Source organism: Streptopelia decaocto, assembly GCF_964273445.1.
Source record: "Streptopelia decaocto genome assembly, chromosome: 5".
Classification (NCBI taxonomy): Eukaryota; Metazoa; Chordata; class Aves; order Columbiformes; family Columbidae; genus Streptopelia; species Streptopelia decaocto.
This window is the reverse complement of record NC_138659.1, coordinates 30,263,048-30,286,169: the sequence shown is the minus strand read 5'-3', so window position 1 is coordinate 30,286,169 and position 23,122 is coordinate 30,263,048. Positions and strand designations below refer to the sequence as shown.

The 23,122-nt window shown below is 44.9% G+C and overlaps 2 protein-coding genes and 1 long non-coding RNA gene across 15 annotated transcripts in view; 2 read left to right on the top strand and 1 right to left on the bottom strand.

Annotated features, from left to right (window-relative positions):
* Positions 1–10,045, top strand: part of LOC309440366 — a 33,100-nt gene extending 23,055 nt beyond the window's left edge. For 2 of the 10 annotated variants that reach the window (XR_014184177.1, XR_014184178.1), the window contains exons 3-16: positions 1,636–1,684; positions 2,213–2,252; positions 2,520–2,564; positions 2,967–3,063; positions 3,340–5,588; positions 5,831–5,862; positions 6,252–6,344; positions 6,947–6,972; positions 7,424–7,476; positions 7,812–7,856; positions 8,431–8,480; positions 9,486–9,516; positions 9,708–9,753; positions 9,922–10,045. This is a non-coding gene — a long non-coding RNA (uncharacterized lncRNA). Of the gene's footprint in view, positions 1–42; positions 103–946; positions 1,685–2,212; positions 2,253–2,519; positions 2,565–2,966; positions 3,064–3,339; positions 5,589–5,830; positions 5,863–6,251; positions 6,345–6,946; positions 6,973–7,423; positions 7,477–7,615; positions 7,701–7,811; positions 7,857–8,430; positions 8,481–9,485; positions 9,517–9,707; positions 9,754–9,921 lie in introns of those variants that run through there. The other 8 variants (XR_014184179.1, XR_014184180.1, XR_014184183.1 and 5 more) reach the window with 8 other exon arrangements.
* A 564-nt stretch (positions 10,046–10,609) lies between these two features.
* On the bottom strand, positions 10,610–15,763 carry LOC309440471 (heme-binding protein 2-like; the record flags this gene model as incomplete). The annotated part of the gene is given in 6 exon segments (XM_082054159.1): positions 10,610–11,161; positions 11,164–11,180; positions 11,854–12,015; positions 12,233–12,375; positions 12,693–12,749; positions 15,662–15,763. Coding segments are annotated over 6 exon segments (636 nt in total). The 3' UTR covers positions 10,610–11,006.
* Positions 15,333–21,180, top strand: LOC309440184 (ATP-dependent DNA helicase PIF1-like). Of its 4 annotated transcripts, XM_082053601.1 has the most exons (6): positions 15,343–15,586; positions 16,162–16,299; positions 16,927–17,030; positions 18,501–18,646; positions 19,578–19,769; positions 20,105–21,180. In XM_082053601.1, exons 4-6 carry the CDS (start codon positions 18,548–18,550, stop codon positions 20,159–20,161), a joined length of 348 nt encoding a protein of 115 aa, XP_081909727.1. In that variant the 5' UTR covers positions 15,343–15,586; positions 16,162–16,299; positions 16,927–17,030; positions 18,501–18,547; the 3' UTR covers positions 20,162–21,180. The 4 variants fall into 4 exon arrangements, with proteins under 4 accessions (XP_081909730.1, XP_081909729.1, XP_081909728.1 ...); XM_082053603.1 differs by lacking the exon at positions 18,501–18,646 and having other exon boundaries at positions 15,336–15,586; XM_082053604.1 differs by lacking the exons at positions 16,162–16,299; positions 18,501–18,646 and having other exon boundaries at positions 15,333–15,586.
* The last annotated feature ends 1,942 nt before the right edge of the window (positions 21,181–23,122 follow it).

Genomic DNA, 23,122 nt, shown 5'->3' with positions numbered 1-23,122 from the left:
AGCCGCGTGACCGGCGCCGGCGCTATATAAAGGGCGCGTAGGCCGCCATTAGGTCTTTCGGCTCGCGGTGGAGCGGAGGGAGTGGACGGCGTGGTCCTGCCGGTTAGTGGAGGGTGTTTCCCGCGCGGTGCGGCCCTGCGCCGCTCCGGGGGGCGATGCGGGATCGCTGCAGGTGGGGCTTGGTCCCCGATGGGCGCTGGTGGGAGAGGATGGCGGCGGATTGAGCCGCCGGGGCCCGCTCTGCGGCCTAGGCCGCTGGGAAGTCCTGAGGAGACTCCGTCTCGTGGCGGCCCGTGGAGACCCGTGGAGCCCTCTCACGGCTACGGGGAGGGGAGGCCCGCGCAGGCCCCGCGGTGATGGCGGCCCCGGGGAACCTCGGCCTTGAGGGCTGGAAGCGCCCTGGGGGTGAGCGCAGGGGGGAGGCCGGGGCTCGGGCCTTGGGATTCGGTGCGGCCCGGGTGGTGGAGGTTGGGCAGTGGGTTGCTGTTTGTTTTGCGGGGGCTCACCTGGAAGCCCTTTTTTCGTGGGAAATACTGCTGGAAGGTGGCGGGGTGGCATGTGCTTGCTGCAGAGACAAGCTGTGGAGTCATAGCATTGCTTTGGTTGGAAGAGACCCTCGGGATCATCGAGTCCAACCATAACCCACCCCTGTCCCTGCCCCATGTCCTGAGAACCTCATCTCTGTCTGTCCAACCCTCCAGGGATGGTGACTCCAGCTCTGCCCTGGGCAGCCTGTTCCAATGCCCCACAGCCCTTTGGGGAAGAAATTGCTCCCATTGTCCTACCTAAACCTCCCTGGTGCCACTTGAGGCTGTTTACTCTTGTCCTGTTGCTTGTTCCTTGGGAGCAGAGCCCGACTCCCCCCCCGGCTCCAACCTCCTTTCAGGCAGTTATGGAGAGAAGGTCTCTCCTCAGCTTCGTTAGTTCTTTTTTTATTAGGTTTTATGGAGGAAGCTTTGACTGATAATGGAAATTTTTGTGTAAAGTGTGTTGTGGTAGGATAAAGGGTTACCTCCTCCTCCTCTGAATTAATCCTTGGAAGCAGATGCTGGGTTGTGGGGAAGGTGGAGGTTGTCCCCTGCAGAATAGTCTGTTGGTGCATGAGGAGACGGCCCTGCCACGTGCTCTGGGTAATGTTGGCTTCCTAAGAGTTACAATTCAATACCCCATGTTAACAAAGCAGTGTGGTAGCTCACCTGGAGTTCCATGTGCCTGCACATGATGAAAACTATGTTGGTAGGGACATCTGAGAGGGTGATGAATACCAACATATCTGAGCTGGGCATGGAATAGCGTGTAGTGGTGTGTCTGCCCTGACTGAGGTGGTGTGGTCCTGTCTGAGCAGCCAAATGAAGTTCATTGCTGCTGGACCTACCTGGTGATTACTCACTGGAACTGAAGCTGTAGAACAGAAAGAATTTCAGTGGTTCTGTTCTGCTTAAATACGAGCTAGCAGTTATTTTTGTGGCCTTGTCTCTTCAAAGAGCTGAAGTGTAGATTGCATTGGGGAGAGCTTTACTGTAAGGCTCAGGACACTGTTTTGAATTTTATTTGCATTTTTCAGAAGAGAATGTGTGAACATGACATCTTGATTCTTCAAAGAAGAAAAACTAATGGATTATCTTTTGTTTTCAGTTTAAGATGTATCAACTACACTCTTACCTCGCTGATAGCTTTGAAACAGGTAAGTATTGCTTCTGAAATAGTTTGAGTTGAGAATTAAAGTGTAGGTACCCTTAGAGCAACTGGCCTGGAGTACTCGTGTATCTCAGGAGATTGTAGGACTGGTGTTTGTAATCCAGGAGCTGCTGCCTCTTCAGGCAGTCCTGACTCTGCTGGGAAAAGTCACCTATTTCTTTGTACTAGAAAGTGGGTGTATGGTTCCATTTGTTTCTGAACCACTAGTCCAGCCTCTTGCCAGGCTATAATAGTACCCTAGATGCATTTTCCTTCATTGCTGCTGTTTCACCATCCATGGTGATTAATAGTTTGGTGTTTGAAGGAAAGTGCCTGATCCATGTTTCAAGAAGAACCTGTAACAGGATCGATGTGAATTAAAGCAGAGAGCCTATGATGGTTTCAGTATAAGAGTAGTGGACAGAAGCAATTTCTGAAAACTCTTGTGCTGAGGCTTTTTTTCTGTGCTTGCTGTCACTGCCAGAGGAACTCCCTCTGCTTCTACAGGTGTCTGAAACTGCTCTGTCTCTTCCAGATCTGCTACTGAATATGGAGACTTGATGCTACTTCACAAGGTAAAAAATAACTTCAAAATTCAGCATTAAAAGGCACTTAGTGATTTTTATCTTTTGTTCTAATATCATCAATAGACAGACTTTAATCCCTGACTTAAGTTTTCCCTCTTGTGCCACAATGATGACATTTATTTGCTACTCTTGATCAAGAGGATGATGAGCATATTTACCACCATAACTTTCCTCTGAGGCACAACAAGTTAGAATTCCTATTAATGTTTTGATTTCTGAAGATACTGTTCATAAGCTTTTATTTTTTTCTTCCAGGATTTGAATTGTGCACTTGAAAGACCTGAAGAGGAACATCACCTGGTGAGAGATGTGAAGTTTGTGTAGGGGTTTCTTCCATGGAGCTGTTAAAGCACTGTGGTGGAAAGGGTGGGATGTTTAAAATGAGGAGGAAACATTTTGGGGTTCATTTCCACTGATCTGTGGAAAAAAATGGTGCTTCCTGTTATTCAAAAACTCTTGAATATTTGTGTTTTATGTGGGGAACTTGAATTTTTCAAAGCTGTCACAAGAGGCGATTGCTTGGTACTCTGATTCCAAGGCAGATACAGTGATGATGGCATAGTTCAGCAGAATATACTGTGAAGAGCAGTTTTGTCTTTCGCTCCTATCTGATGTGTCTGGCTCTTGTGATCTCTTGCTGGCAGGTGTAGGCTTGACCATGAAGGCTGAGGGAATGTGATTTATTATTTTCTGTTATTACAGGTTCTGGGAGATGAAGATACAAGCTGTGCAAGTAGCCCCCAGTTTTTGGAAGAATTATAAAACGTGTGGTTTGCTGACTACTCCACTTAGTGAGAAGGTAAGACTTGGAAATACTGTGCTGTTGCTCTACAGATTAAAACTGACCCTGAGGGCCCTAAAAATCCCTCCTGTTTTCCTGGCCAACCTGTGTTCTTTGACCTTCCCACTGTAGGGAATGTGCTGTTGGTACTTGAAACCCCATTAAATAAAGGATGCTAATGGGAAAGAGCAAAAGCTTAATAAACACAGGATGGGTCACCCCATCCTTTTGATAGTAACCTCCTACCTCCAGCTCCCAAAACGAACCGAGGATGTTTTCTTTTCTCTCTTGCAGACAAACTCTGCGGAGAAAAACATCCTGAGCCAGGATAGAGGACCCTCATCTGGATTTTAATTCCTTATATAGTATTGATACTTATTGCTTTGTTGATATTTTTAGGATGTATCATATATCACTGCAGACGTTGTTTTGGGCGACTGTTTTCTCTGCCCTTGTCCCCTGGGTAGGCTTCAGCTTAAGTGTTAGCCGAGAATGGGAAAACGAGTTTGTGACTTTAGGTTATTCTGTGGCCCATACGTTTAATCTTACCAATTGTTGGGTGTGCGGAGGGCCGCTCGGCCTGGAAAGCTGGCCCTGGACCTCCGTCCCCATTTCTCCTGAGTGGCTGGTGAGCAATTACAGCGAGGTGGAGAATGGTACCTATTGGGAGGAAGATGCACCACCACCCTGGCCAATTCGGTACCCAGCTCAGGGCCAGTATTGTCTGAATCGAACTCAGGAAGGTGGTGTCTTCATGGGAACCAGTAAATGCAATTGGACCTACACGTATGGAAACCATTGCCTCATTGATGGCTGCAAGCCTGTTAATTGCTCACGAGTCAGAGACAATCCACTGTTTTTGCAATCGGAGCTGCAGAAATACTGTCAATTGTTCAACTCCACTGATGAATCTTTTGTACCTCGGCAGCTAGGATGGGCCTGGATAAATGAAACTGGACACAGAAAACGCTTTTCTGGCTTTTGGTCCCCTGTTAACCAGTTGAGAGTTACTTTCTATGATAGTACCTTACCCACAGAGGGAAAGATAGCTTGGGCAGTCCTTCCTGCTGAAGGTACCAACAATTGTTCTGGGTCAACTTCCAAATTACCGACTGGAGAATATCTGTGTTGGAGCCTCCACTCTAGGCGTAGACGAGATATTATTGATAATTATAGTTTGATTTATAATATTAGTACTTCGTGTACATGGGGAAGAACATCTGGTGCCTGGTTTTGTAGTGTTACAGACCCCAACAGACGCCAGACCTGGGAGCCATATCACCCTCTGGGGACAAGTAACACCACTTATTTTCAAACCCCCTGGACTCCTACAGGTCTGTTTGAAAATGGAACTCGAGCCTTAAAGGGCCACTACTGGGTGTGTGGGCAGCACGCGTACAAACTGCTACCAGCAAATTGGACTGGAGTGTGTTATATTGGGGTCATTCATCCCTTGTTTTTTCTGCTCCCCGAAGGCAATGGCAAGAATCTGGGTGTCAGGCTATCTGATGATCTTTCACGAAGTAAGCGATCCATTAATACTGCTGTAGTGGGTGGTAGTGGCCAAACATGGGGGAAGAATGACTGGCCCCTTCAATGGATCATCCAACACTATGGTCCTGTCACCTGGAACCCAAGTGAAGCGATTAGTGGTGCTCGAGAACCTGTTGATCATTTGAATCTCATTATTCGGTTACAAGATGCTTTGGAAAACATTAGCAATGAGACCCCTCAGGCGCCAGGTCTGTTGGCAGACAAGGCTGCGAAAATGCGACCGGCAGCTTTGCAACAGCGCATGGTTCATGACTACCTGCTGGCTGAGAGAGGAGGTGTTTGTGGTAAATTAAATAATTCAAACTGTTGTCTAAAAATTGATGACAATGGTGAGATTATTAAACAAATAGCTTCTAGAATAAGGGAGGTAGCCCATGTCCCCATCCCGACTGGGAAAGGTTGGGAATTTGATGCCCTCTTGTGGCTTCCAGGTGCTCTGTGGATTAAGCGCATCTTGTTTTATATGTTGTGTGGTGTAGCGATGTTGTTGTTTTGACTGTGTATCATTCTGATTAACACAATTCAGCATGTTGTAACCAATAGTCACCAATAGTCAGTTTATAACCACCATACCAGCAGACAGTATTAAATATACCTAAGCAGTGTATCAACCAAAACATTGTTGTGAAAGTTGCATGGAAAAATGCTCTTTTCCTACTTTACTATCCCTCTGTCACCACTGTGGACCATGAAGACAGTGATCTGCGAACCAAGACAGCTATCTTTGAGCCGTGGGTTGGTGTGAGAGACTGAAATCAATTAATTGTCTCAAACCTTGCTTGTGTGTGCCTGCCGGATGAAACAAGGCAGAATTGTGAAACGTTGCAGCTTGCAAAAAAACTTGTATGAACTTGCTGAAGCAGCATGATCAATCCTTTGCTTATCAGGCACCACAGCTGGGCTAGGACCATGGAAACAAGCTGCTCTGGGCACCCACCAGCGAAGAACTGAAGACTGAGGACCAATGAGACGCCGCTGGATCCATGGTGGTGACTATCCTTTGCTTCTCTGCCCAGATGCTTGCTTTGTTTCCTCCTGACATTTCCTGCCTTTCCTATCGCCCTATCTCTTCGCATTTATGCAATAAAAGTGGCTTGATTGGTGGCATTTGACCCTGTTTGTGTCTTAATCTCACTCTTGGGATCACTTCAAACCTTCCTCAAGCCTGAAATTGGACTTACAGGCCACAAAAGATGTGGGGAATCTGAATGATTGTTTTCTTTTGTTGCAGGTTTTGGGAGATGAAGCTATAAGCTGTGCAAGGTAAATAATTGTATTGCCTGCATCTGGAAAAACTAATTTATATCCCTGCTGTGTGAAAAGGCTGTGTGTGATGACGGCATAGTTCAGCAGATGAACCATGTTGATCACGCTGTTACTGTCTTTCGCTCCTATCTGATGCAGCCTCTGGTACCTTAGGCTAAGTTTGGCAGACAAACCATATTAAAAATGAGAGTGAAACACTATTTTGCTCCATGAATGTTTTGAAAATTTGTGTTGGAAGATCAGTAAATGGGCTGAACCTCAAAAATTAAGTGGGAGGGACAGAAGGGCAGAGTAGGCTGTGTTTGTGAAGCACAAATACAGCAGGATAGTTTTGCTGTTTCTGGTGTTAGTGCTCCAAGTTCTCTAGGTGTTCTGTTGCTTTTCAGGGTGCCCTAGATGGAGGGTTCCTGTGCTTCCAGCATGAGGAGCTGTTTCACCTGTTACTGGTGTTGATGAGCACAAGGCCTTCCTAATTGCAGGTAATTGAAAGATTTTTTTTTTACATGGATGCTATGCTCGGTTGTGCTGTATTTGCTCTTGGGAGTTTGCTTTTGGAAATAAGAGGGTCTACAAATCCATTTTGTTTCTGGAGAATCTGAAGCAAAGATACTAGTAGCCTAAGTGCACCTTCAGATCCCCCACGCTTCACAGTAAAATCATCAAGTAATTATTTTGTGGTGGTAAAGATTTTTAGAATGTGTCTGTTAAGAGCAAATGCCTTGAATGGTGAAGGCAGCAGTCCTATAAATTTAGTAATCTGCAATGCTTTTCCCATTTTAGGCCAACTTAGATGTTTACACAAAGTTCAAGTCACTGAACGCTGCAGTTCAGATGCTGTCTCCTCCAGCAGTGACTGGGGTTGAGGAATTGTCATCTTGGGGGTGTTGGGGATTGGCTGTAGGCCCTGCTTGTGGAAGGGGATTTGGGAGCGTTGCAGTTTACTGTAGATGATGTTGAATCAGGTCGCTGATCCCAATGAGGATAAAACTTGACTAAACACTGATACAGTATTTCACTGAAACTGCTCTTGTGCTGAAACTTTCTTGCTGGCCTCTACCTAATAGCAACTTTTCCTTTACAGGCTTCTGAGGCGTTTCTCATTGTGATGTAAGTACTTGTTTTAATTTTGCAAGTAGTAGCATTAAGAAAAACTGCCTAGAAATAAAGTATTTAACTGCATGTAAGTTGGGAGGGAGGTGCAAGGGGCCAGTGTTTGCTGCTGCTTGCATCTTGTCCAAAAGCAAAGGATGCTTAAGGGGGAGCTGCTGGCTAAGTCCCAGCCTTGGCAGGCTGGTTTATCCTAAACTCTTCACTGTGTGCCTGTAGGCTCACGGAGTTGTGCTATTTGCGTATTTGCCCTCTTCCCTGTAGCAACTGTAGCCTAAAGCAGATAGCTGTTGAGTGATTGACAGCGTGAGCTGCCTGTGTGATGAGACATGACTGCCCTGACTTCAATCCTGGAGGTCTGCAATTAGCTCTATCTGACTTCAGGCGCCTGACAAGATTTCATTCTTGTGTGCTTGCTTCTGTGCTCGCCTGACACTCTGCTTTCTTCCAGGGCTGCTGCAGTGGAGCTGTGGGGTGATGCGGTTGGTGGTGCTACCAGCAGAAGTAAGTAGCCAGAAAAGGCATTTGACTGGTCAGAACTGTGTGATAGGTGCTGGAGAGGTTATTAGATGCTGGGCTCTAATTGTGGTGCAGCTGCGGTGTTAAGCAGAAGGTTCCTTGATGATTTTCTTACCTCTGCCAGTAGATCACAGCTTATCAGCAGAATTCAGTTAACCTGAGGTGCTAGGAATTGAATCACACACTTTGTGACCAAAGGCAGTGATAAGGTACAAGGATGGTTGTGAAAGTAATGGGCAAAGGAGTTTCTGGAAGTCGTGGGGCGCTAGAGTAACATCAGCATTGGACTGACATTCCATTTTTTTATGTGTGTATCCTAGATTTGAGAATGGGAGAACTGCTGGATACTCTGTGACATCTGCTTGGTAAGCTGCTTGCTTCTCGGTTGCCATAAGACTTCTTTTACAACTTAAATACAACTTAGAATATTAACTTCCTTCTGTAGCTGAAAAGCTATAGTATGGAGTAGTTGAAATGATGTAACTGCTATGGGCTGCTTGAGTTTCTAGTTAACAAGAAAGAATGTGTGATAACCTGCCAGTGCAGAGCTTGTGCTAACCAAAACCAGTACAATTATTTGCCATTTAACTTTTTGGAGGTTAATTTAAGTAGTGGGATTTTTCAGGGAATAGCACTGATCTCAAATAGTTGGTGTAATGTGGTAAATTAAAGCTGGATTAAAGCTTCTACGTGATGTGAATGAAGATTGGTTGGGAGTAAGGTCTGAAATGCGGAAGTCTGGTCCTGTAAGGAGGAACAGAAGTAATGAAATATTAAGCTTCTCTAAGCATGTACTGTTTGTGATGATTTGTTCTAAGCAATGGGAATCTCTCTGAAAGAGCCTGAGGAGGACTCTTGCACTGAAACAGTACGCACATTCAAACTAACTCTTGAAGCACTGCCAAGGAGAGTGTGTTAATAAAAATGCATTTGTTACAGAGTGAAGCTTGCGGGCAGTTTGTGTGAAAAACAAGACTAACATGTCTGAGGTAAGTGTAGAATACATGTGGTTTGATAATTACTGGAATATTGTCTTTTGTGCTAAACACCTAGATAGTAGCGCCAAAAATTAGTCCTGTAATAGATCTGATTTGTCTTCCTTTACTGTACACTGATTCTCCTACTCTCAGCTAGTGTGGGAATAATGCTTGTAGCAAGAATCCACTTCTATGTAGTTCTCAATTTGACTTGAAAAGGAAGGGCTCTTTTGTCAGATACCACGACAATTCCTGAACTGCAGTCAGTGGTGACCTTCATGTAGGGTTCTGTTTGTGTCAACAGAAGATGTGGCCTCAGTAACTCTTAAAACTAGGGTTTTATTGCTGAATGTCTTCACACAGTGGAAATAAAGGAAACTGAATCAGTGTAGACCACTTATCCAATAAGGTGTTAAATATGTAGTACAGCGGGATGTGTATTAGCAAAAAACTGTCATAACTCATAGCTGATGTCTGGCTGTTCCTTGAACTGACAGTGTAACTCTGCACTCTTGAATTAAAACAACCCAACACTTGTATGCTGTGGTTGTTGCTACTCAGTAATTTTTGCTAATCTTGGTTGTGTTGGCTGTATGTAAAAGTAGGATCAAGTTCCAGGTGATTGCTGTACCGACTAATTTCCTCCAGCAGACTGACTCTGCTCTCATTCTTAAGGCTGTAGGTGTTCAGGATGTTTTCTATAGTGCTTGTATTTAAGTTATCAAAACTCACTGAATAAAACTTCCTGTCAGGGAGAGGCAGGATCACAAAGCAAGTAGCAGCTTTTTCCCAATTCTTCCAATGTTAGTAATTCTGTGTTTCCAATTAAGGATTTTTAATCTGTACATATCCTATCTGGGCGTTGCAAGTTAAAGTTCTGGTCATTTAGTCATTTGCCAGCTGAAATGCAGCCTCCCTGTAGGTAAAATTAGTTCAGTGGATGGAACTTCATAGATAAATAATTTAACTTGCATGGAGCGATGCCTGTTATTCTGAAACAGCTTCTCTCTTTCTCAGGAAAGGACCGCGCTGTCTGCAACCTCACTGGGTAAGACCGCACAGCAGATGAATTTTTTTAACTTCTGGGAAAATCCGTAGCCACTGATGAAATTTGATTCTGCCAAATGAATGATTGTGATATCACCATTTCCGTTCCACTTTTCTCTGAGGTTACAAAGCTGCTCTGGAGCTTAAAGCAGTTGTGTTACTGTGTATGTTAATTGTGTTTTCTTGCCTTAGGTAAGGAGGAGGCAGCTTTGAAACTACTGCAAGAAGAAATGAGAAGGTGAGTGTAACTGTAGGAATAATGAAATTTATTTGCTGGAACAAATGATGATAACCTTTGCCTTGAACTCTCTCTCTGAACAGAGATGAAAATCTAAGGTCTGAGTTGTTCCCAGCAAGCTTCTTGTGCCAGTTTGGTGCCTTATAATGGTTATGTCTGTTGTAATAGGTGGAAGATTGATGAACGATGGGTTACACTTGCATGAACAGCATTAAAAAGCGAAGAGGTGTTTTACCACACTGGTAATGTTCGCCTGATACTGATTGGAACCAATAAAAATTTGTAAACTCTACCTGTTGTTGTGAACTGTTTTCTGACTTGAACAGCTTGCTGTAAACCAGCTTTAGTCTACTTGATAAAAGCTTCAAATGCTTGATTTAGAGCAGGGTCTAAACTAGTTCAAATGCTAGTCCTGCAAGTGTCTTCTGACTTGGATGTCGGACTGCAGCTGACCTCACAATACCAAGATTTGGACAAAGTTAAATAATTGAACAAGTCTTTAGTATTTTGTAGGTGAGAGCTAAACACTACTTGTGTGTTTGCTCCTAAATGACAGGCCACCAGTAAGTCTGGTATTATGTGTTCAGGTGCATATGGCATGTGTAGAGTAAGCGTACAGGTTGGACACTGCTCACCCTTTTCTACTGAACTTAGTTTAATCTGGTCACCGGCATTAGTCTGGAGCCAAGACAGTGGCCAGCCCCCGTGAGGAAAAATGTGTGTAGAGGTGGGGGATTTAAATAATGTTATTAAAAAAATAATGTTACTGCACATGAGGCACCAGGGCCTGCTACAGTATTACTGTTGCCCAAAACTCATTAATGGTAGGTTTCTTTAAAAAATTTGTTTAATTTCCCCCATCTTTTTGTTGTCTCAGGAGTGGTATCAATATGGCAAAGTTAGCTCTATGGAGAAGTCATTCTCCATTAGACTTGAACTATTGCTGTAGCACTTCTAATGAGAAGTAGAACTAGGTGTCCAAACTGTTCTGTAGAACAGCTTTCAATAAAAGGAATGGGTTTGTCATATCTCCCTCCCGCTTGTGCTGGTACAATCTAAATGACATCTTGTAGAAAGAGCTGAAATATTTTTTAGCCACAGAAGTATTTCATCCTAGAGAAAATAAATTAGACATCATGCTGTGTCCATGTGCAAATTAAATCTCTTCTGCACTAAAGCAAAAGCCATTAATAAGGTCTGTTTTCATCCAAAGCTGATTAGTAGCCTCCTAATATTCCACCCTGCCCACCGTATTACCTTTTAAAATACCACACTTCATTGTGCCTGTTGAAGAGCTTGAAGGGACTGTTGTAGCCTGCAGTATAGGAGAAGTCTTCATGGAATGGTTGGCCTCTGTTTCTTAAGGTTCTGGCCAAGAGTTCAGCTTCATCAGCATATTTCTCTGGGAGGCAAATCCACCAAAGGACCTGGTAGAAGTGAAAAGGTTGTTTTGTTAAGGGGTTCATGCCCCTGCTTGCTTATTTTCACAGAAGGAAACTCTAGGCTCGCAAAGCATGCGATGTCTGAGCACTTCTGATGCGGTTTGTAGTTACGAGGTAAATGGCGCAGAACTAGATGTCAGGGAGCATGTGGCTATTTGTGCTGTTTTAAAAAAATGACAAAAATTAAGTTGCTGGCAATGCTCAGAGCATTAGCTGACACACATTGTTACCTGTGACATTAGCACATGCAGAGGGGGGAAGTGTAGCTTTGTGTGCTTTCCTGGTAATAAATAACAGCCTTGCAGGTTTTGTGGGTATTTAGGATTATAAATAAAGGGGGCTGGAAGAGTAATTTAGATGTTCTGTAGCACAGAGTGTGTCCAAGAGCAGAGGATTCCGTAGACTGTGTTTCTATAAAAACCCACTCAATGCGATATTGAAGAGTCTGCTAAATAATCAATGTTTCAAAACCTGGTCATTTCTCTTTGTTCTTATGACACCTAAGCATAAGAAAGATTTGAAAATGGTCAGGTTTTTGCCAGTGAAGGCTCTGAAAAGCAGGATATATCCACAACTGTGAGAAAGAATAGTCCAGACTTAGTAGATGAAGCCATTTCAGTAACAGCCTTTGTTAGTCAGCTGCGCTGGTGCTGCTTACCGCACAAAGACAGCTGCTGCCTTGCGCTCCTCGATAAACACATCCGAGTCGGTTGGCTGTGGCGGGGAGTCCTGATGTTCAAATGGCACGAAGAAAGAGATCTTGAAGTCTGCGCAGCCAGATTTTATCAGACATGTCACTGGTACAGTCATATCTTCATTTCTAGAGGAGAGGAAAAAAGTTCTGTCTTGAGTGGCAAGGAAAGACAGTGCCTGGGTGCTGCTGCGAAGGGTGATGAAGAAGTAAAATGAGATACCAAAGCAGCCTCACGTGTAGAATGGCCTAACGGAGGCAAAAGGATGTTCTACAGCTCATCTACTGTCTTACACTATTCAGCTTAACCTCTCATTTGTGCTTCTTACAGTTCAAAAACCAGCACGTTGTACCTTTTTCATTCTTCCCTTGGATGTAGTGGAAGAGTTTCCAGAAGCCCTGGCACATTGCCTCCTTCTGGGTTTCGCCCTGAATGACTGTGCTGACCCACTTGGCCGTCTCATACTGATGCAGTTCATAATCCTTCGCCTGAAAGATAGCAAAAGTCGCAGTGACCATAAGATTAGTATTGAAGGTCATGAAAATATTGTTGCAGTGAGATAACACTCTTTGTTGCATACTCTAGGCATGCCCCCAACATCAAACTATTTGATTCCTCCCTTGTAAAACCACGCTGTTCTGCCTTAGGCTAAGCTACTCAGAACTTACAAATAGGTGTTGCTCTCCCCCTTTGTAACTAGGTGTGAACAGTGTCTATAGTAATGCTTCCCAGAATTAATCAGGCTGAGAATCCCAGCTCTACGTCAGCTCCACAGAGCTCCCTTCCTCTTGATTTTAGCACTTACCATTGTCTCCACTGAGCTCCAGCAAGGGGACTGCAGATCCAGGGACAGAAATGTTTGCTTGAATCACAGAATCACAGAATTGACTGGGTTGGAAAAGACCTCAGAGATCATCGAGTCCAACCCTTGGTCCAACTCTAGTCCGTTTATTAGATCATGGCACTAAGTGCCATGTCCAATCTCAGTTTAAAAACCTCCAGGGACGGCGAGTCCACCACCTCCCTGGGCAGGCCATTCCAATGCCTGACCACTCTCTCTGTAAAGAATTTCTTTCTAATATCCAGCCTAAATTTCCCCTGGCAGAGTTTAAGCCCATGCCCCCTTGTCCTATTGCTAACTGCCTGGGAGAAGGATTTGATCATCTTGCCAGAGCTGAAAGACAGGCATGGGTCTCTCTTCAATCAGTGCAGTGTAAAATGGGGCAGAAGACAGCGCTAGGGCTTCTCTGCCTAATGTCAAAGAGCTTTTCCTCAGCCTCTGGTCTCAAGCCTTTTAACACTTGCTGAGAAGTGACTAGAAAAGTTACGGGAAAAGGCTGGTGCTTTCTAAAAAGCAGTTGTCTCTGAAGTTGTGAAAGGCCTGGATTCTACTGCTTATCATCAATGATTCAGCAACCAGGGCTGAAATCCTTTAAACCATTGAAGGAGAGAACAAAGACCCAAGAAGAACAAAGCTGCCTTTGCTTCTTGGTGAAATGAAGGCATTTTCTGGCTGAAAAAGAGAAGATTGAGGTCCTGCAAGTGGGAGTTGTGTGGAAATGTGTAAGTAAAAAGGATTTGAGGACTCCAGCCAATTTGTGCCTCAATGAAAAGGTATTTGTGTTGATGGGCACTCTGTCATTGACTGTCCCCATACCTTTATTGGCCCTCATAATAGTGGATGCCTTTCTTAACGGCCTTTAGCCCCAGAGGCCTGTGAATAGATGAGGTATTCTGTGTTTATGAATGTGTAGCTGCTTTCCTAGGTAGTCTTCACATGGAAGGAGGAAGCTGCAGACGTGAAAACATTCCACTTCCTCTTGCTGTCCCGAAATCAAGGGAAAAATCAAAATCACAGAATCCCAGAATGTCAGGGGCTGGAAGGGCCCTGGAAAGCTCATCCAGTGCAATCCCCCCATGGAGCAGGAACACCCAGATGAGGTTACACAGGAAGGTGTCCAGGCGGGTTGGAATGTCTGCAGAGAAGGAGACTCCACAACCTCCCTGGGCAGCCTGGGCCAGGCTCTGCCACCCTCACCAGGAACAAGTTTCTTCTCAAACTTAAGTGGAACCTTTTATGTTCCAGTTTGTACCCATTGCCCCTTATCCTACCATTGGTTGTCACCGAGAAGAGCCTGGCTCCATCCTCCTGACACTCACCCTTTATCTATCTGTAAACATTAATGAGTCCCCCCTAAGTCTCCTCTTGTCCAGCTCCAGAGCCCCAGCTCCCTCAGCCTTTCCTCACACGGGAGGTGCTCCACTCGCTTCAGCATCTTTGTTGCCCTGCGCTGGACTCTCTCCAGCAGTTCCCTGTCCTGCTGGAACTGAGGGGCCACAACTGGACACAATATTCCAGATGTGGTCTCACCAGGGCAGAGTAGAGGGGCAGGAGAACCTCTCTGACCTACTGACCACCCCCTTCTAATCCACCCCAGGTACCATTGGCCTTCCCGGCCACAAGGGCCCAGTGCTGGCTCATGGTCAAAATCGCTATTGTAATTATCACATCTGGTTAAAAGTCTTGAGATTCTAGGTGCCTTTGTTTATGATTTTTGTCATTAGGAGGTAGATTGTAGACCTACATCCCCAGAAAGTCTCTTTTATCTATTGTATTACAATGTCCTTTGTACTTTATGTTGCAAGGACAGTGTGTAGTTAATTGAGCAGTTGTCTTGGTTTGTAGATCATGGTACATTGTCAGATTATAACTTAATTGTTTCTTGGGTAACAGAACAAACTTTGAGGTTATTTTTCGTTTCTCCTCAACTGTCTATAGCTGCCCATACAAGAAGCCCTGTCACTCGTGTTTCTTTGTACTGGAAAAGTGGGTGTAAGGCTCCATTTGTTTCTGAACCACTAGTCCAGCCCCTTCCCAAAGAGTCAGGAACTTCCCAAAGTTTTGCTTTCTTCTTCCCCTGCCAGGGATCGGCTCTGCGAAGGCACCACTGGAACAGTGTATTCAGCTGGCAGAGCGGCCTGGGGTGCGCCAGCGCTGGCTGGCCTGCCAGCACTTGATTATTGGTGAGATCTCCATGGTGGATGGCAAGTTCTTCGACAGGCTGGAGGCAGCGGCGAGGCGAGTGTCAAACACCTAAAAGAAATTACTTTCCCTGAGTTTTCCAGGTTGCTTCCTTCCTCTGATTATGTGAATGGGTGCAAGGCAACCATTGGCATAGGACTAGAAGGAAGCATGAATTCACAGCCAGCAGGCCTTTATCTTGAGATAGGTTTTGATCATGTCCCCACTTCCCAGCCACGGCTGTTGTGGTTGTTCTTTCCATCTCCCAAGCCAAGTGTTGTCTATAGAGCTGTCTATGCTATGTGCAGCAATTCTTTGTTGGAGAAAGAAGCAGTGTAACAGCTACCAAGGAACCAAGATGAGTAAGGATAGCTGGGATAGGTAGGCAAAAGCAAAACAAATGCCTTGTAATAGCATTGGTTAATTATTTGAGTTCTTCTGACTCAGCTGAGGATAATAGTCTTTTACTTCAGGGGGTGTATGTTTGAATATACTGGCAGACTAAGAAGTAACTTCTGAGACCTGACTATGTGCAGGTCCTGGAGAGCATTCAGAGCTTCTCTTCCTTCCTCTTTAGGGCAGTCAGAAAACGAGATGAGCCTTTTGGAGGAATTCAGCTAATTCAGCAACTACCCCCAGTCTGCAAGGCTAATGAAGAAACCAAGTTCTGCTTCCAGGTACAAAACTGACCTGAAATTTATTCTTATCCTTCAAGTGTGCTTCTTTTCTTTCTTAATAAGGGAATTATTTGCCAGGCAGAAAGTTGGAGGAAATGCATCCACATAAACATGGAGCTGACCGAAGTACGGAGACAGACAGACAACACCTTTGTCTCGCTCCTGAGTGCAGTCCATCTAGGCAGGGGAGGAAAAGCTGCTCTCTTTGTAATCCCTGCTCCCTGCTAATGGACCAGAAGAAAGACCAGTTTGTCACTTCTTTGTGCTCTATCGGGAACGTGTGGCTGGGAGCAGTAGCTATAAACGCTTTAGTTAATGTAAGCAGGTTTTATACATGCTCCTCTGACAAAGTAGGACACTTTCTGGAGTCCCTCTTTGCAATTTCTGCTGAGGAATGCAATGGATCCTGAGCTGACAGTGGCCAGGGCAGGGCTGGGGCAGACATTGCACTTTCTCTGCCCATTGCTCCAGAGGTCTGGGGCTTGCACAGCCTGATCCAGCTGTGTGAAGGTTACTGCTGCTCAACACCTCTTCCTCATGACTTTAAATAATAATCTTCTTTTCCCGGTCACAAGGTGCACAGAGGAGGTTACCAGACTGCTGATGCAGACTGCCACTAACAGGTCTGAGTGTGATGGGATCCTGGCTACGCGGCTCTGCCCCCATAAAGATGATGTAGAAATAACTAACGAGACGTTTGCAACAGCTATCAGGTGAACTGCTTGGAGGAAGCTGCTGGCTTTGGGGCTGAGCTCTGAGTGGATGCAATAGGGTGTCAGGAGGAATTGGTGGTCTGTCGTGCACAGCAGCACAAGTCTAAGCTGTGCTTGTTGTAGTTGAGCTGCCTGGGGGCAAAACTTCACAGGTTTTTGCTTAAAAATCCACACTGTTACTTTTTGGTGTGTAACAGATTGTGAGCTCATTGCTTGCTGAGGAGTAGGGTGGGTCATTATTGCCCCCATACCCCTGCTTCTTTCCAGAGCATCTCAGAAAGGTGGTGCTCTATCCAGCCACAACTGGAATTAAGGGCTGTTTCATTTCTGCCTCCCTTTCTGGCCCTGGGAATCTTCCTTAGTCCTCTTTGGCAGCAAGTGAAACTAGTCATAGGCTCCAAATGGGGACTGCTCAGTTCCTATTTACTGCTGGCCTTTGATTTCTGAGCCTACTCATGCTCTGGGAGGTATGTTGGGAAGAGAGGCAATAGTGAACTTTCTGCTGTTACATCTGACAAGGTTTGTGACAAGATGTCTTATTAGCAGAGCAGGATGGATATTAAAAGATGAATTGCTGAATGATTAATTCAATGACTGCAATTTGTCACATCTTTCTTTCTTTAACAGAAGTGCACGCTTTTGAGGCTTTGGACAGTGACCCAATGCTAGTGAAGTTAATTGACGCTCAGTGTCCTGTGGGTGGTAGAGTTGAGCTAAAGCTTGGAGCTCAGGTGAGTGTGTGCACATACACTTGTGAAAGACCAGTGGGTCAAATGGCATAAAAAATAAAGGAATAGCAGATAGATGTGTATATTAGATTAATGTATAGAATGCAGATTCTGTATAGAATGGTTATGCCAGACCAACAGAAGATTCTAGCCTAGTCTGCTTATCCTTTCAGCTCAGAATCTTATCCAGATAGAGAATTTATTTCATTTGAGCACAGGTCCCTGTCTTGTGGACAGTGGCGACCACTATGACTTTGGCACACACCTTAAATCAGGTTTAAAGCTTCCAAGTAGCAGAGAGCACAGACGGTCCTTGTCTGCAGTCTCAGCTCCACGCACAGCAGCCCTCCTGACCTGTAAGAGTATAGCACAGGTTGCCAGATTTGCAGGACTGGGCAGGTTGCTGTGAGCTAGGGCTGTCAGAGTGGAAAGGATGCAGGACTGTGCTTAGCAGCACTGTTTGCCTTGGGAAGTTGTTCGCTAGGTTCTAGGCTTGCTGGTGTTTGGGGAAGGTGAATCTGTTCCCTGAATCTGAGCTCACAGCTGGGGACAGAAGCAACTGAAGTGCTTAGTGCTGCAGAATGTTGTAGCTGGGAATCCTAGGAAGCAAAGGCTGTTAAACAGTTTCAATCCAATTGGAGATGGTGCTGTATCCTGTAGTTGCAAGATATGGCTGTGGCCACACGAGCCTGCTGTGCTGATGCTTCCTGGCTAGAAGCTGAGCTGCCGGTGGCTGAATGGGCTGGAAAGCCGGAGCGCTGAGGGATTTTTCATTTTCTCTGTAGGTGATGCTAGCTAAGAATGTCAAGGGCTGGTGAACGGGGCATGAGGAGTTGTAGGATTTGGAAGTGAAGAGAAGGGTAAATAAACTTTTAGATCCTTTATTGAGGAAGGGGGGAAAAAATGAGAACAACTTATTACTGACTGTCTACTGCCTGATAAGGATAACTTAAAAGAAAGCAGGGAGGAGGTCTTCTCTACAGTGAGAGGTTTGGGGTTCTCATGAGCTGTGGTGTCATGTACTGCATCAGCTGTACCTATCTGTTGGGCTTCTTATGTTTGCTTATCTTTATTCTCTAGCTATGTATGCTTGTTTGCATTTCCTGTCTGTTCTGTTGAAGCAAGTCGTGGTGGCTGTGTAGCTTTTTGTTGTTGTTTTTTTGTTTTTTCTCATAGAATAATGTTCTGCTACCTGCAACAGGTATTTTTCTCTGTATCGCAACTGATAAATTATCTGAGTCTAATTCTCCTGCTTAAGTAGGTCCCAAATGTAATTTGAGGATGTTCTATTTACTGTATGTGGGTTTAGTTTTTTTTAGTGTGGGATTTTGTTTTTTTTTTTTAAATGCAGCTCTAAAATTCATGAAAGACTGACATGGGAAAGGAGGGAGGAAAAAACCTTAGGCTCCTGGCTTCCTGGCTGTTGAATGTCAGGAAAACATGCCTGTTTCTCTCCTGCTCCCATTCCTACAGGGCTGCCTAAGGTTAGATTTCTAGGTGGGGTCATACAGGTCATCAAAATGGAGAAATGGGTCTTCAAAGGACCGTCAGGAGTTCATCTGAGTTGTCAACAGTTGCCTTTAAAATTGGCATGGGCTATTTCCATTCACAAGAGTCAGGTGAGTGTTCTTTTGCAGCTGCCTACAGACTTTTACACTGTCATAAGCCTTGTTTTCTGAGTGAGCTCGCATTGCTGGTAAAACAGGGAGGAAAACTGAAAGGCCTTTGTTGTGGGGGAAGTCTAGGGGGTGTGTGTGTGTCTTCAGCAGTGGAGAAGGCAGCACCTCTTTTCCTGTTTGTGATTCTTGTCCATAGCAGTATTGCTAGCCTAGAGTTTCCGTAAGGGTGCTGCAAACTCTGTACTTGCTGTTGGACTATAAAATATCATTGTTCACTGCTGTGGGCTGATCAGGGCAGTGTTTCCCTGACAGCATCACCATTAGTGACCCTGAGGTTTGCAGTGAACGTGAGGAAGATGCAGGAGTCACACAGGTGTGCTCTTTGGGCTGAACTTTTCCTTCAAAGGTGTGTTATGTTTTTTTCAAACTAAGTAAAACTCCATACACTTTGATAAACACATCTCTCAGTAAAAGACCTCTGAGTTTGTTCCCATGCCACTGTTTAAAACAGTCCATGTTGTAAATACTGTTGCCTCCTGGGATGTCTGTTGGTGCATACAGGGCTGGCCAGGTCTACCCAAACTCTGGCTCAGGCTGGTGTTCCTCCAGTTAATTACTAGGAGTGAAAACAACAGGTTTTCTTTTCCTGCTGTGTTGGGTATACGGGCTTTGTGGAGTTTCACACAAGCAGCTTATCAGAGTTATTGGACCCTACTGTCTACTGGAAAATTCCTGACAGTGCAAAACTGTCTTTTTTTCCCCATCTTTTAATCAGTTATGTAGTCAATCAAGGGACTTCCTTTTTTTTTTTAATCAAGCTTGTACCTTGAGGACCATGTACCTTGAGAGACTCGCAGGACAGGTCAGTGTGCATACAATGTGGTGTTCTTTTTTGTTTGTTTTTTAACAAGCTTGTCTGTGTCTTTGATAGGGCATGTCTTTAGATTGTGTGGAAACCTCCCTGTCTCGTGTCTTTGAAAGTGGGCAGGCTTACGTAGCCCTTTCCCGAGCCCGTGGCCTTGCAGGTCTCTGTGTTCTGGATTTTGACCCAAAAGTAGTCAGAGCTGATCCTTCTGTGTTGCGGTTCTATAAACAACTGAGACGACATCAACTTCTAACCCAGGTAAAGAAAAATCTCATGCTAGCAAAGACTGCCTTGTGCAACCAGGATGAGAGATGTTTGTCCTGAGATGCTTCCTTTTTCTTCTGAAGCAAGACCATTCAAAAACTTGTAGTGGTAGGAGACTTGAAACTGCAAAGAGAGAATGTGGTGGTGCAGTTCTTGATAGCAAAACATCCACTGTAGTGTTCGGATGGTATAGCACTGCCTGGCCCTGTGGGTGAAAGGGAGGGTTGGGGTTCTTTGATCCTCCTCTCGCAGTAAGGACTGAAGGGGAAGTGGACACACAAGAAATCTTAGTTGTGTTTGTTTGTTTTTCATTTTTTTTTTCCCTTTAGGATTCCCTACACACTCATTCAGGTGCTGATGAAAAGGAGAACTGGAAACACAGTTGAGAATGCTCTTCTGGCCTCTGTGAGGCAATGGACAGAATGCTGATTTGCAGCCATCTTGCTATTAAGTGTATTTGGTAACACAGATGAAGTCAAAGGAAATTCTTTTTTTTTAATGTGTGCTTCATTCAGTTGTTCCTGGATGTGTAGAAGTCTCTCTGCCTCATGCCTCTGAAATTTGGAAGGCTTCTGTAGACTCTTCCTGGGCCCACAGTCTTGAATACTTGTGTGTCACAGATGCAATTCTATCAAATGAAATGACTGAACACGGACATGCCTGAGGGACCTTCCTACACTTCCGTCTTGTCCACTTTGTTGCATTTTATTCTCCACCTATGCAGACTGAAACTTGTGTGCTTTTCTTCAAGTGTACCACAGCTGAGGCATAAAAGGTTTGTGTCCTGTTTGCCTGGATGGATTGGACCTGTTCACAAGACACAAGGGAAAGCAGTGCTTCTGTAAGCCAGGAGCTGCCAGGAACTGGGTTCTCTCTTCATAGCATGCTGGGATGTTCTTGCTTTCCAGACGTTTACCACCAGGAGGCTTTGCATAACTTCATCCACAAGCAGAACTAAGAGTTATACATGGCCTGTTATGCTGATCCATAGCCTTTTAATCAGTCTGTTGCATACAATAAGGTGTGATTTTATTTTTTTTCAACCTTCTGAAATGAGCTGGTGGTGTTAAAAACAGGAAAAAGTCCTACGTCTTGTACCCATGATTATGGAACTACAAGAATTGTGGAGATCAATTACCCTATTAGAAAGGAAGGAGAGAGATGAGATGGGTGCTTGTGGGAGCCCCTCTTGTTTAAACACATGAGGCTCACTCAAATGGGAGGGAATTTCTGCTGGAAACAACACATCAAACTAATGAGGTGGAAGTTGAATGTGCAATAGGAAATAATGGGCAAGGACATGTGAAGTGAGCTATAACTTCACCTGCTTCAGCAAAAGCAGGGCTGAGCAGAATTAACACACTGTATTTTTGAAATCTTAATAAAGGAGAAGCTTTGGTCTACATATTTTAGCACACTCCTTAAAGCTTAAGTATCTTGTATATTTTTAAATGTTTAACATGTGGGAATAATGTGAAATATCATCATGCAGCTGGAATTCATCTCTTGCATGGTAGTCTCTCTGTAGCAAAGCCTTGTAGTTTGATTGAGTTGAAGGCCACTTCTTGGCAGCTGTTCTCCTCAAAGCCAGGGAAGGATGTTGACTAGCCAGTGGTTAACAAAACAGAAAGCAGACTTTTGGTAGGATTTTGAAATATATTTTTTTAAAGTGAGAGTTGTTTTTTCTGGACTTGGGGGGTAGAGTTTCAGAGAAAGCAAGAGCAGAAGACCAAAGCGTGGGATTTATTGAGGACTGCTTACTTTAAGAAGGGGTTCTTAATGTATCAGCATGTGGCTTCTTCAAAGAAGAATAGATGGAATTACCTGAAGCTGGGCTGGAGTCTGTGGAAGGTGAGACCCTTCCCATCACACTGCAGGCTGCTCCTGGAGCTACCTCTGCTCTTTCAGACTCTCATTCCATTTGTGTTGTATACTTTTTTTCTTTTTTCCCCCTAAACAACACCCTCTAATCCTTTGAACTTGACTTAAGTTGTTTGTCTGCCTTGGTGAGGAGTTGAAAAATGACTTTCCTATGCCCCTGGAAAAGAGGGTACCAGCTTCAGTGCTGAGGCAGATGGGCCTGGGGCTCCCAGAGCCTTCACCGGACCTGTGGGGGGAACCTGGTCTCCATAGCAGCCCCGTGCTCCAGGGGAGCTGGTGCAGGTCTCTCTGTACCCAGTTGGGGTGGGTGGGGTGCTCAGGTTGTCAGCCTCCTGTGCCAGGCTGGCATCAGCCTTTCCTGGCCACCTCCATTCCCTTGGCTGCAGATGAGCCCTGCCCTACTGCATGTCCCCGCCTCACAAAACTGCCCCTCCTTTCCTCCTGCTGCTGTTCTGCGGGGGGTGCCCTGGCCATCCTCCCTACATCTTTATTTCATGTCCCTTGTGCAGGTGGTCAGAGGCTGTGGGTACCCTAATTGTGAGGGGAAGGGCTGTTGGTGCAGGCAGGGAAGCCTGATGGGTCACCTAAAAGACCGAATGCTTGGCCAGGGGGCTGAGATGGGGCCAGTTTGCACTCGTGGGTTTTTAGAGATGGGCTGCTCCATTATGAGGGTTGCATTCAGGGTTGATGTGTGGGGTCTGAAATGGTCAGGGATGTTACAGTGAGTTTCACTGTTGACAGTTGAAAAGTTGATGCCAGGCACTTCTAGTCATACACAATACACTGATTTATTGACGGATTGCGTAAGAATAATGAGATAATGCAGGTTCAAATCCTTTAACATCTCTTTAAAAGTTCCTGTACCACTGTAATAACAAGATAATTTAGAGTGTAAGCGGGTTGACTGTGTACAATGCAAATAAACTTTTAATTGTGATCTTGTAAAGTAACTCACTTCAGCTTTCATGGGTTTAGGGACTGAAATCTTTCCCATTGTATGGGGGTGTTTTTGTGCTAATTTGAGGTTTGAGATAAAACACTGAACAAAACTTAAACCTGCAAAGGTTGACAAATACTTCATGTTAGTATTAAGTTTACATGCAATATTATGGTTGCTCTCTCAGAGGTGGAGTAGTGGGATCTGAATAGCAATGGCTTTCGAAGGCTTGGCAGCTGTCCTGAGGCCAAAAGCAGTCTGCTTGTGTAAAATCTGGATGTTCTTGCTCACTTCCAGCTAAAGCAGATGCAGGGATGGGGCTGAGACTAAAAGATTGCTATTTAAATCCCAAAAGAAGCAGTCAGGACAAATCCAAGCTGCCAGGCTCTGTTATGGTGCTGCAGCTAGGCTTGTGATGAGGCCTTTTTAACAGAGTCATGCTTACATATATATTGTAGAATCATAGAATACCAGGCTGGAAGGGACCACGAGGATTATCTGGTCCAATCTTCTTGGCAAAAGCACAGTC